Source organism: Ambystoma mexicanum, chromosome 1p (genome assembly GCF_040938575.1).
Source record: "Ambystoma mexicanum isolate Mex_15411 chromosome 1p, UKY_AmexF1_1, whole genome shotgun sequence".
NCBI lineage: Eukaryota > Metazoa > Chordata > Amphibia > Caudata > Ambystomatidae > Ambystoma > Ambystoma mexicanum.
In genome coordinates, this window is record NC_090921.1 from 1,382,117,474 (window position 1) to 1,382,130,575 (window position 13,102).

General features: G+C 43.9%; 1 protein-coding gene across 1 annotated transcript in view; it reads left to right on the top strand.

Moving 5' to 3' along the window:
* Window positions 1–13,102, top strand: part of ITFG1 (integrin alpha FG-GAP repeat containing 1) — a 1,448,837-nt gene that overhangs the window by 280,515 nt on the left and 1,155,220 nt on the right. Inside the window, exon 8 of the mRNA XM_069607059.1 lies at window positions 2,611–2,695. Within this exon, the coding sequence (XP_069463160.1) occupies window positions 2,611–2,695 (85 nt within the window). The remainder of the gene's footprint in view (window positions 1–2,610; window positions 2,696–13,102) is intronic.

The window sequence follows — 13,102 nt, forward strand, 5'->3', positions numbered from 1 at the left end:
CCTAACAAAACCTCTGTTCGAACTTATGTCGTCTACCGACATAGTTTGTGTCCTAAAAGACTGCCTTTCTAGTAGCAATCACGTCTTTCAGACAGGTTTCAGAAATACAGGCACTATCTGTTAAACCTCCATATCTACGGTTTTAAAAGAACAAGGTAATCTTAAAAACCCTACATTAGTTCCCAAGGTGTTGTCTGACTTCAACCGACATACTGAAGTAACCCTACCGGTTTTCTTCTCACATCCGTCCACACCAGCTGAACAAGTTCTAAATTTGCTAGACCTTCGAAGGGTCCTGAAATTCTACATAGACCGAACCAAGAGCTTTCTACAAGTGTCAACTATTTGTGGCTTTCAGCCCCTGTAACAAAGGTCAGCCCATTTCAAACTAAGGTATTGCCAGATGGGTTTCCGCCGGAATTTGTATGGAGCACACCCAGGCCAATTGCCCGCTACAAGGACCCGTTCATGCTCATTCCACTAGGGCAGTAGGGTCTTCGCCAGCACTACTGGCAGGGGTTCCCCTGTCGAACATATGCTGCGCGGCAACCTGGGCAGTCATGCATAGCTTTGTCAAGCATTACTGCATGGAGGGACAAGGAGAGGCTGAAGCAAGGGTCGGAAGAGCCATCCTACAACGCCTGTTTCAATAAGGTATGCATTCTCTCTTTACACCTATTACAAAATGTTAATTGCTGTGCGATCTGTTCAAAGCATGTGAATCCATGAAAGATCCAATGCTGGAGAAGGAGTATGGTGCTTATCTGTAACTCCTGTTCTCCAGCATTGGTATCTTTCATGGATTCACATGCGCCCACCTACCACCCCTAAGGGCGCAAGGCTGCATTGCGCCAACTCTCATCTCTCTGGGGATAGAATCTAAAGATGGCCTCCTGGGTGGGGCTTATCACTCGACGTCCCATTGGCTGAGGCAGAATGCACCCAAAAGGACATGGATGGGCTACTACAGTGAGCTTAAAAGCTCTATTAGCTATAATAAAATGTTGGAGGATTCCTGACCTGTCGGCGGGCAATATTCAAAGCATGTGAATCTATGAAAGATGATAATGCTGGAGTTATAGGTAAGCAACATACTCCCGACACCTGTTGGTGACAAAGCATAATTCCCTGGTTTACTATTCCCTGGTTTACTTCTTATAGGTATCAGTAAACCGAATCCCACTTAACTACCAACAGGTCTATCCTTCAAAAATGTATGGCACAGAGTAGGTGTGCATGAATCCCTAATCTCTGTAGGATAGCTCTCCCTAGGATATCTCTTCCATTGTACTCAAGATGGTCTTCAAATAGTCTGATATCCCAGGCTTGAAGTTCCCCAGGGCCTCATATTTCCTCCTCACTGGTCCAAAGGTTAATTCGCACAGGCTCTCGAGGATGACAGAAGTAACTAAAATGGGGAGCTTTCGGCAGGAAATAAGTCGGGATGGGAAGTTGAATTAAGACAAGGTAATTTCTATTTTAGTTGAAGCTACTGTCCTCGGCCCATTTTCGATTCCCTGAGGGAAATCGCCAGTCGTAGGGGTGTCCACTGTTAATGTTAATGGGTCTTTTACTGCGCACTGTTGCCACTTGCGTGGTCTTTTGGCGCTCTGGCAGATTTGCAATGGAAGGAGGTTTTTTGTTGTTAGTGGGGTTGAGGAACAGAAGAGCTAGAGAGCTTTGGTGTGCTGTTGGCAGCTTCAGTTCAGAGAAAACAGTCACTGAGTGTTGGTGCTTTTTCGGTTGGTAGCCGTCATTTGTTGTGTATGGTTTGGTTTTATTTTGGGTTTTGTGAAGTGTGTGCCGTTAGTAGTGCGGTACGGTATGGTTGTATTTAGTTCAGAGTTTGAGAGTGGGCATGCAGAATTATGTACAGCTAGTTAGTAGCAATACATGTCCCACCCCAAAACAATCCACTGGCAACATTTTAATAAAGGAACTGAATTTATTAACATTAACAAAGAACACAGAAACAAATCAGGAGGGCCTGTGGATTGGCTTGGAAAGCAGTGACTCAGGAGCAGGGTATTTTGAAGTTCCCCAGCACACATCTTGATATTGGTATTTTGTCTTGCTCTTTGGCCGTCAGACTGCCCTGGTGTTTATCCGTTTCCATTTCACTGCATTATGCCTGCCTCTCTTGCCATAGGGTTTTTATAGTGTTGTGCTGGTTCATGATTTGTATCTTCCCCTTTGCCCTAGGGCGTTGTGCACTAGCAAGAGAAAGGTGCTCCCGCGTGTGCAGCCCCTCAGTTCCCACTTCCTCTGCTTTGCCGCTTTTTGCTACATTCACCTATGATGCCATTTGGTTTTCTCACAATGGGCCAATTGATTGCATGTGTGTCAACAGATTTTCTCTCCTATGTATAGGTGTAATTCCATACACTTTTCTTTTTGTGTTTACCATATTTTTGAAGTTGGCGTAGTGTGTGTATTTGGGACATTGTAAATAATGTAGCCATTAATTAATTTGGTTAGTATGTTAATGCTATATCATTTCTCACTGAAATAATTGTATTAAAAATGGTTTCCTAAATTTTGTGATTTACCCATACTAGTGTATTGCATTTTGTTGAAAAATTAACATGCATTCACTTTATTTTAACACAGGATGGGAATTATTCCAGTGTCACATATGTCACAAAGAAACCTACTGATGCTTTGTTATTTGGCTTGTCAGTATTCGCAGATTTCGGTAAGTTAATCTTTTGATGCTCTTGTTTTCTTCACTGTCATTATCTCTCTGTTAGCGTTAAGTGCCTTAAATTGTTCTTCTGCAATATTCTGGTCACTCAGTAAAGTGCACTAAGGAAGTTATAACAAAGTAGAGGACACAGCTAGAAAATTAGTAGATACAGCTTTTTGAACGGTGCAAGTGAGAATCCATATGGACTCCTCTGTCCTGTAATTGATGCTATATTTCAGGATGAACATGGACAATGCAGAAACAAATCCATAGCTGGTGTAACAAGTGGTTATTCTGGCCCATTTGAATAGTAGCTAGCAGAAGGGCAGTCGCTGGAAATATCTTAAAAATATTAGCTTAAACAATGTAGTGTTTTTGAATGTTATTTCAACTGTATATGTCAACCTCTGGATCACTGCCTTAATTTCCACACCCTCTGTCTTCCTCCATACTGTCCCAGTATACTTAGCTACAGTAATGTCTGGGATTGCATAGGTTGTTTTCTAGTTAGCCTGAACACTCAAAATACAGGTAGTACCTGATGTCACTGCACCTAGTTTCATTAATTTGAGATAGGTTTGATTGGTGCATATGTGCATATGATAGTTGTAACTCAGCATAGGGAAGATCTCCACCTGCAGAAGTTGAAAATAAGTCAAGGTAGACTTGAGATTCTGGGAACCATGTGTGCACTTTTTATGTAACAGACTTGTAAAGTAATTTATAAAACAATTTTCACATCAAACTGCAACTTTCCGGAGGATAATTTATATCCTATGGTAACAACACTAAATGAAAGTTGTGTAAAAAAGAAAGGAAAAAAAAGATGAATCATCCTGAATGTGTTTCACGCTTCTTGAGTTTTCAGTAGTTTGATCAAGGTGCCTGCCTCTTCTGGGCTTGTGTGGTTTACCGGTGTTACACCTAACGCATAGAAAAATTGATCGTTCTAAAAATCTATGGAATAACAAAACCCTTGAAATTCAAGGAAAATACTTTAGTTGCAGGGACGTTAAGGTGAGAACATAACGCAACAAAACCCCTGAAATTCAGCTAAAGCCACCTTAACTTCGCCCCCCTGCTGTGCAGCCTATGACTACAATGATGACATTACAAATCACATCACTGGTTACAACACTAATTACATTGACTATAACGGATTACATCAATAATGGAATTGGACATATCATTTATAAGTTAGCTCATGACAAGTTTGATTACCTTAATAACAATTTGGGCTATGGACTTGGCCATGACAAAGGCTGGGGTCACTGGCCAGTACCAATGGCCATAGCTATTGGCCGGTTAGTGTTAAAAACCCATGCCTAGTAGCCCATTACGGTTTTAAAATATACAGTGGGAAACATTGAAAGCTGTAGTCAGTGGCCATGGCTAAAGGCCATAGCTAGTGCCCATTAATATGGTAGAATATACAGTCGGCACTGCCAAGGGCCATGGCAATGGCTAGTATTGTGTTGAAGATCATTGCTAGTGACTGGTTAGTGTATATAATATACAGTGGGCACTGCCGAAGGCCATCGCTTATTGCATTTTATTATTTTAAAATGGACATGGCCAAAAGATGTACAAACTGATCAAGGTCAAAGGCCATGGCTAGTGGCTCATTTATATGTTAGAATATATGGGGGGCACAGCCAAAGATTGTGGCCACTGGCCAGTATTGTGCTAAAGTCCATGGCTAGTGGCTGACCAGTGTATATAATATACAGTGGACACAGTTGAAAGCTGTATCCACTGGTAAAGGCCAAAATCTATGTTTGGTAGCCTATTAGTGTTTTAAAATATTCAGTGCACATGGGTGAAGGTTGTGACCACTGTCCATAACTCAAGGCCATGACTAGTACCCATTCATGTGTTAAAATATATTTGGCCATGCACACTGACTGAGGCTGAGGCCGTGCTTATTGCCAGTTTCCTTTGTATTGTAATTAGTGATGTCATCAGTGATGTGATCTGTGATGTCGTCATTGTGGTCATAGGCTGCCAACAGGGTGCGTGAAGTTAAGGTTGCTTTAGCTGAATTTCAGGGATTTTGTTGGGTTAAGTTCTCACCTTAATGTTCCTGCAACTGAAGTGTTTTCCTTGAATATATATTAATCATGTATTGTGCTTGCTCTTTTGCTACAATCATTTTACTTCCAATTACTCAAAAAAGATATGTTCTGCTCAAGTTGTGATTTATTCGCACCAGAATCCACCCTCATGTGTTTCACGTCACAGGTCGCTTTCTCAAGGCTGAAACAAATGAAACATGCTAACAAAAGATTCCTTAGAACATGGTGTAGTATACGAATGGTGAATCGGCATACCTTTCTTTAAAAATGTTTTGAGAACAATTGACCAGCATGTTCCTGTTAACTACACATTGGCATAATGTACAATTGAAAACTCGTATAGCAAGAGTTAAATGAAAACATGTCATAAGGCTGCTTAATTTCAAGACGAGCTTGGATTTCTCAATGTACACTCAAGTCCTTTTTGGTGAAGGGACTTGGTGAAGGCAAAGTTAGGAGACTAGATACTGCAGATTTACCTAAGGATGGTTCGTAAAATAATACTGTCTAGTTACGGGTTAACATTTCTTAGGTTTAAATACATTAAACTTAACCCTTTTAATCTGATGCAATTTTACCGTTTTACACTTGAGACTCCTCTTGTGGGTGTGGGATGTTTTAATCCACTAGTCTATGCCCTGCAACATTACTGTGCTCTGTGTGCATCAGGAACATCAGAATGGCCGCCGGAAAGCATTATGCGTGGTAAAAATCACCCAGAAGTGCGCAGGAAAACCCGAAAAATAGGCCACCAATCCACTTTTGCCTATGTCAAAACTGTATTTTAAAAAGGCTGGAATTAAGAGATTTGTGGATATATTTGTAAAAAATGTAATTTGTATTTTAGGAACAGACTATTTTAAACCCTGTTTCCAAAGTGGGTAAAGTTAACCACACTGAGCTTCAAAGACATTCCACACCTGCTACCCAACAAAGGAATGTTCCCCCCTGCTCTGCTGAGAAACTGGCAGGGATGTGTGAAAAGAACTGGGAGGGAGACTTTGGCCTGTTGCTGTGCCGGGAAACAAAGGACTCCTTTTACTGAAAAGAAAATGTTAATTCAGGTGTCAATAGAAACCAGCTGCTGGCAGGAACAAGCTCAGGTTGCATCTCTGGCTCAGCCAAGCCTTGGAGGCGGAGCTAGACTGAAGTGTGTATTTGATATTGAAGAAAATATAGGTTTGAGAAAAAGACTTATAGAAATCGGTGCTAAACTTGTAAAAATCTGGAATTTATAGTGTTAAAATGAAAAGGTTGCTCACAAGTAGAAACTACTCTGGAACTTGTGCGATATTCAGAGACAGAATTATCAAAATGTGGACTTTGTAGCAGTTGTGATAATGTTAAAAATATGAAAGTTTATAGGAATATGTCCATAAGGTATGTGCATGTATGTGAAAAAATTGGTACAGAACTGACACTGAATAACCGACCAAAAGTGCGAAAAACTGTAATTTGTGAACCGAGGCTCTCCAGAAGATGGGACTTTGACGGATGCGTGCCTTATTTAATTTGGGATGTAAATATGTAATATCAAGTTGGTGTTATTGTGAATGTTTTTTTATGAAAAATTGATTTTCTGGGTAGAAACAAAGGGGAGGGTTTTTCTCTGGGCCATAAACACAGTGTCACTATGACACATCATGACACACTGTTTCCTTCTCAAATCAGGATAGGGGGAATACTGGGACCAATCAGTTTCCTAGAGGGTGGGTTTAGTATAATCAGCCTCCCCACCCCTTTGGGAAATGCATAAATTGGGACTGTTGAGGGCAGAGGAACAGACACATTCACCCATCACTGATCTACTGGCGAGGTGCTCTGAAGGAGAATCCAGAACTATCCAGACTCGAGAACTATCCAGACTCCAGAACCCTGAAGCAGAAGGCCCAACCCAAAAAGCTGAACCCTTCTCAGCTGGCCTTTAAAATTTTGCAACTTGATTTAACCTCAAACTTCCGAGGGGCACCACAAATCCAACAGCCTGGCTGTGCTGTTTTACTGCTTCTGGCCAAAAACCTTTGCTAGAACCCAGAGATCCAAACCAGTAGAGCAGAGCTGTAACCCAGAACCAACCCATCAGATCCAGAGGCTGCGCAGAGACCAGAGTGCCTTGCTGAGAGCAGAACCAAGCGCCTGAGACCTGTCCGATGGCGAGCGAATTCCAGTCCAAACCTTTGACCAGATCTTGACGGGCCCATTCCAAACCCATAGTGTGAGTATTTAGCATAGAACTGTCCATAGCCATCTCTTAGTTTTAAGTAATACTATCCAACCCATTCCAACATATCCAGAACTGCATTGTAGAATCTCTTTTGTCTATCCTGAATCCTTCTCTCATCCATATAATCCTGTGATAATTGTAGTGATAATCATCTTTGCGCTAATATATATTTGCTCGAGAAAGGCAAGCGCCTTGGCAGATAGAAACCATCCGGGGGCGCCCCTGGATCGGTGGCTGTGCTGTCATGTAGCCTGTGGCTCCATAGACTCCCTAGTGTTAAGAAATCATTGTTCCTAATCTTCAAAAGCGCATCTGTCATTCGAAATCTTGACTCTTTTCTGAGAAAAATCGACCTTTACTAAAACCTCTAACTTTTAAACCATACATGCTAGGGACGAAATTTAAATGTCGGATTGAAGCTAACATCCTCAGCTTCCAAACAAACTAAGAACCACACTCCTTATACTTTTTCTGTAATCGCATTTCACATGCGCTGATAAGTTTGCTGCGATTCTGCAATTGACTCAATTTCATTGCATATAAAACAGCTATTTCTTGCATTCAACATCTGAATTCAGTTTCCTATCTGCCAATCACCCAACCATCATTGCTAGTGTCTACCTGAACCTATCCAAAGCCGCTCCCACTCGTTCTGAATCAATTTAGCGAATTAGTCACTTTTAGCATTTTTCCTGTTCATTACAAAATCACGTTCAAAAGCATTTGACATGTTATAAAATCATTCCTGTTCTCAAAGCTTGCTGGGGGAATTGGGATTGAAACTGCATTGTTGATTGTATATTCCTGAAACCTGTGTTCCCTCATTCCGTCTCTTCATATTAGGGGGGATTGAGTAGTATCGGGGGGAAAGAGTGATTACATTGCATTTGATTGTATCCATATCAAGTTTTATTTCTGTGCTGCATTAATCTCATATCATTACATTTCATTGCACCCACACTAAGTTGTATCCTATGCTACGTTATTCTTTTCCTTCACACTTCTATTGATTAAAGAGTTTGTTGACTGTAATATTACCCATTGCTGATCAAGGTATACATATTAATAGTGTGATATCCAGATATTCATAATTCATAAAAGTGTGATATATATATTCAATCCATCAAAATAAATCTTTTAATTTCGCAAAACAACCTTCTTCTTGGTTCAGTGAGACCGGCGGGGATTCAAAGAGAGGGGCGTTTATAGAAGTGTACATCGTCCAGAAATAAGAACTTTTGACATAAAAATATATATATTAAGGGTTCCAGCTGGGCATCTCACGCTAGGCATTGACTTAGTTGGAGTGCTGGGTTGAAAGCACTTACAGATTGGGGGCTCGTAGCAGGATTTCTGGATTAGGTATACCACTTGTGACAGCTTAATACAGTGTGCTAACTGACAGGGTACATAAAACCTGTTGGGCAACCACGCTGTTCCACTGTGAAAAGCACCCCTCAAAAGGGAACGCTCTAAGGAAACGGTCTGTTTTGCAAAAATAATAAACTTCTGTAAATCGGGAAGGAAATCAACATTTCCAGAATGGCGACATTGGTAGAGATCAATATGGCTAGAGAACACCTTTTGCATAAGTTATTTGTGAGAGGTGAATGGACAGAGCAGGATCAGAATGTGTGGTTGCAGGCAATCACACAACGGATCACTGCAACAGGGTCAGACACATGGCAAGACCAGGGTCCCTTACATATGGCCCTGAGTGAACTATATATGGCCCCTAAGGCAATGGAAGAACAAAACAAGATTGCCAACATAGCGGCATATCTATATTTATCTATTGGAGCCATACAGGAGTAATATGCTGAAGGCCAAGATCTGGCAAGTAAGTTATTGCAGGCATTAGAAAGGGCCCAAACTGATCTGGACTCTTCTGAGCAGAGGCTGCAGAGGAGCCAGGAGTCAGGAAATGAAAGCGGGCAGTATATAGTCAAAATGAAAGAGGACATGGGTATCCTGCAGCAGGAAAAGGCAGAACAGGATACCAGAATTCTGGCCCTGCAAAAGGAGTACCAAAAAAATTTGGACTCCCTAATGCAGAGCCAGAAAAAGCTGGAGCAACAAATAAACTTTAACAGGGCATGCGCAGAGCAGGTAGTCGCCCTGCAAAGCCAATTAGATAGAGAGAAAGAGGAGAGCAATAAATTGATTTTGAAAGACCTGGGTACCCAGGCAAAGTTTGATGAAGAGCGCCAGACAGCAAAGAATTTGTCAATACTTTTTTCCACGCTCTACCAAAGTACATCATGACCCAGCTAGTGAGAGATTTTCATGAGAAAAGATCACTAGACTGGGTCATTGAACAGGCCACCAGAATTTGAGGTGCAAAAGCCCATAGAAAATAAGAATAATCCTAAAAGCCCCAAACTTAACCAACACCCCTGCTGCTGCTAAGGTGGCAGAGGTTTATTTTAGCTTTGGAGATGGGGGCGGGGGGTTGGCTAAAAACCTGCCTGCACAAAATCAGAGCAATCCCGAGCCCAGAAGGCCCTCGGGCCAGTCACAGACAGGGAGCCAAGGAGGTAGTCCCACAAATGGGATCCCTGACTACATATGTCCCCGCTACAAGGGGAACAGACCCATCCTGAGTTGTGTGGATTCCTCCAGCCCAATGGGGGGGGGGGATCCAACCAAGCCCCAGCTAACCTAGGAAACTTCTCTCCTCACTTCCCCCAGGAGGGCAGAAATTACCCAAATCCTGGACAGAACTTTTTCCCCAGGTATCCACAAAACTTCCAACCCCAGAACAATCCATCCTTCTTTCCCCACTTTCCTGAGCCCAGACAGCCCTATCCGGGAGAGGGAAAGCCAAGGGTGTAGGGGTACCCAAATCCTCCAAACCCGGGGTATTATCAGAGAAGGGATAGCTACCCTTCCCTGGATCCACCCAGGGGAGAAATGAAATCCCTGTATCAGCCTGAGCGGGTGTCACAGCTAGAGCGCCAGATCCAAAACATGGCACAGGATCTTAGTTGCATGCTGAGGGCTCAACAGAACCCTCGGATGAGCATGCCGGTGCAGAATGCCTCAAACTCCGGACCTGGTGCTCCAGAGCAATGACTGGGGCAGCACCCCGACAACCCACCGGTTCCCAGGGAGGAGGCACAAGAGGAAGGGGGTGTAAAGCCTTGGAGGAAGCTTCCTTCCACACTTGTAAAATGCCCCGGGAACCCAGGAACCAGAAACAAAATCTCCTTCCCCTGAAAGCCTGCCACCCAAGGAGCAGAGGGGTGTAGGAGAAACAAAGAACCCCGACAGACCCATTTTGTGGAGAAGGTACAGATCTTCCAATTTGAAGGAGAGGGATCCTCCTAGGACCCTGGGAAAAGGATCTTCTCCTTCAGAGATGGGGGAACTCCTCCCAAAGAAAAATGGATCCCAAAGGATTCAAATCCAGACTGGGGAGAGGTGGGGACTGAGCTAGCGCTGCCCATCATCCTACCCCATAACCGCCTGAAAATCCCCTGGTTCAAACCCATCCTGGTGACTGCCTCCAAAAAGGGGGGGGCAGCCCATGGGAACCCAAAACTGCTCCCATATCTAGTTGCCACCTTTTCTTTGCAGATTCCCGAGACTCTCCACAGATTACTGCCCAAATCTCTTCTCTATCAGTGTGCAAAACTAAAAAACAAACCCACCAGTTGTCCAAAAATGTACATTATCTGTGCCCCCTTGCGGAGAAGGAGGGAAGATTCTATGCCCCGGTACAAATACAGGGGCAGGGTACAATTTTTTGCACTGGTGAACACTGGATCCCAAGCTACCCTTCTGTCCAAAAAGGTGTCACGCTCACCTGGTCTCCACTGGGGCGTAGCACATAGTCGTATGACCGGTATCTGTACTGGCGTAGTTTTGATGGTATGATGGTGTCCTCTCCCATGTTATCTCCCCAGGAGGCGTTGGCCTGCAATGTTGAAGCAAGATGTTAGCTAATGAGTGGGTTGTATTGATCCCACTTCCTGCAACCTCCTAATGCCCGACTCCTCTCCTGCTCACCCTTGAGTTTGGTGAGATTGGCTCTCCGCCCTGCTTGACCTTCAGCAGGGGCGCAGTAGGCTCAGTCTTTCTCTGGGCACAGTTACTTCACTGTTCCGGAGTGTCTGTTGCTGTGTTTCGGGAATGCTTGGATTAATCAGGTAAGTCTCTATCCCAATGACAGCTTGGTATAGATGCTCAAAGTCTTATTGTTCCAAGGTTTAAACGTGTTTTGTCTTTCTTGCAGACGCGGTTTCGTATGGAGGGTTAGAAGATGAATGGACTCTCCTAGGATGCTGAACTGGTTGCCTCCAGGTGAGTATTAGCGCGGATGAGTGGCGCTGGATAGCTGAACAATAGTTAGTTTTTGTATTGTGCACGACTAACCTGCTGTTTTCTGTTCCCTTTTTGCAGGCGGGCCCCAAGATGAAGAATGGAAGAACTGCTTCGAAGTTCCCGGAGGGATGCAAAATCCCGGGTGAGTGTTGGAAGCCTGCGCAGAAGTCCTTTCCCAACAGGGGCGGAGGTCGAATGACCAGCTGGAGATGAGACCGATTGACGGAATTTCAGGTAAGGCCTTTGTTGCTGTAGTAACACCTGTTCTTCTCCTTTTCTTCTTCCAGGTACCGATGGATGGAACTCTCAGACGGGCGTGGCTGTAGAAACTCAGGAACAGACACGGTGAGCGTTAGGTTGCAGGGGTACAGAATAACGCGAAGCATGTTCTGCCTGCAGGGTGTGGCTTAAATAGCCTTGCAAGTAGTTCCAGGTAAAGTAGTCCCTTTACCACACCCTTCCTCTCAGGAAAAGTAGTCCCTCTGCCACACCCTGGATATACAGAAGGCTCAGCCTCACTAGGCAGATTAAGTAGTTCCATAAATTCAGCCCATTTCATGAGCTTTGCGCCAACGGCGCCAGGACTGAGTCCATGAGGCTCTGGGGCACCTCCTTGGGGCCTAACAAGTCCTTCTGGGTAACGGGGACTGGGGTGGGCTCAACAGTTCCAGGGGTTTCAGAGCACGCACCATGACAAAAGGCCTTTAATCAACTGAATTCAGGAAGGGGGGAGAATTATCAAATTCCTCTCACCCTTCTTACTGGATAACTTCAGAACTTTGACGGGAAGGAAATTCCTGTCGAGGGGACTGCGGATTTGGACATTAAAATTGGGCAACACAAGGTGAAGCACCCGGTCATAGATGTGACTCCATAGGGCACCCCTTGTTTACTAGGGAATGACCTCCTGCGAAGGTTGTCACCCCTAATAGATTGCGTAAATAAGGTCCTCTGGACCCAGACTAGCCGACCAATAAAATTGAAACAGAGTATCAACCATGTTAGTTTAAATGGCACCTGCCACATGGTTGAACAAAAATCTGACGAAGTAGAATCTTACTTCCAGAACAACCAAATCCCAGACGTTACAGTAATAGCAGTAGGACAAAAAACTGGTGATTGGGGAGGGGGGGGGGTCCTCTCTATTTCTGATTATCAACCTTCCTTCCAGTCTAAGGTGGCATTCCGGACTGGAAGGAAATGCTCTGAAATTCTTTACCAATCCACAATCAGACATTCCCACTCCTATAGTCCAGAAAGATGAGAAATCAGCTCAAAGCCTGGCTGATATTCAGCAAATTGGAGAGCGGTTGTTCATCCCTATTCAGTTAAATGTAGGGAAGGACTCTGTTCTCGCCCGAGTGTGTGTGAACAACGGTAAGAGCTTCATCAGCGAAGCCATGTTTCGCCAACTCTCAAAAGATCCAGCCGTTCCCACATTTAGACTCATAGACAAATGGGAAATGGATCTGGAAACACCCATTTCCAAACATCTCCTGCCAAGCAGGTGTATGCTCAAAATATCCATAGGCAACAAGAGCATAGTCCATAACTGTTGGGTTGTGCGAGACGTCACTGCCGCCTTTTACTTAGGCGGTGATATTCTCAATCGCTTTGCCATTAGTTTGGACCTAATAAACTTCAAAGCTTGGTCCCGATTAGCGGATAATCCCATGGGCTTTTATGACCCAGAGAAAGCATTTAGGTCAGCTCAACTGCTGCCATATGCAGTTGAAATTCAGATTGGAGAGGAAGTCCCCATCCCAGAAAGGACCCGACCATTCTCCCTGG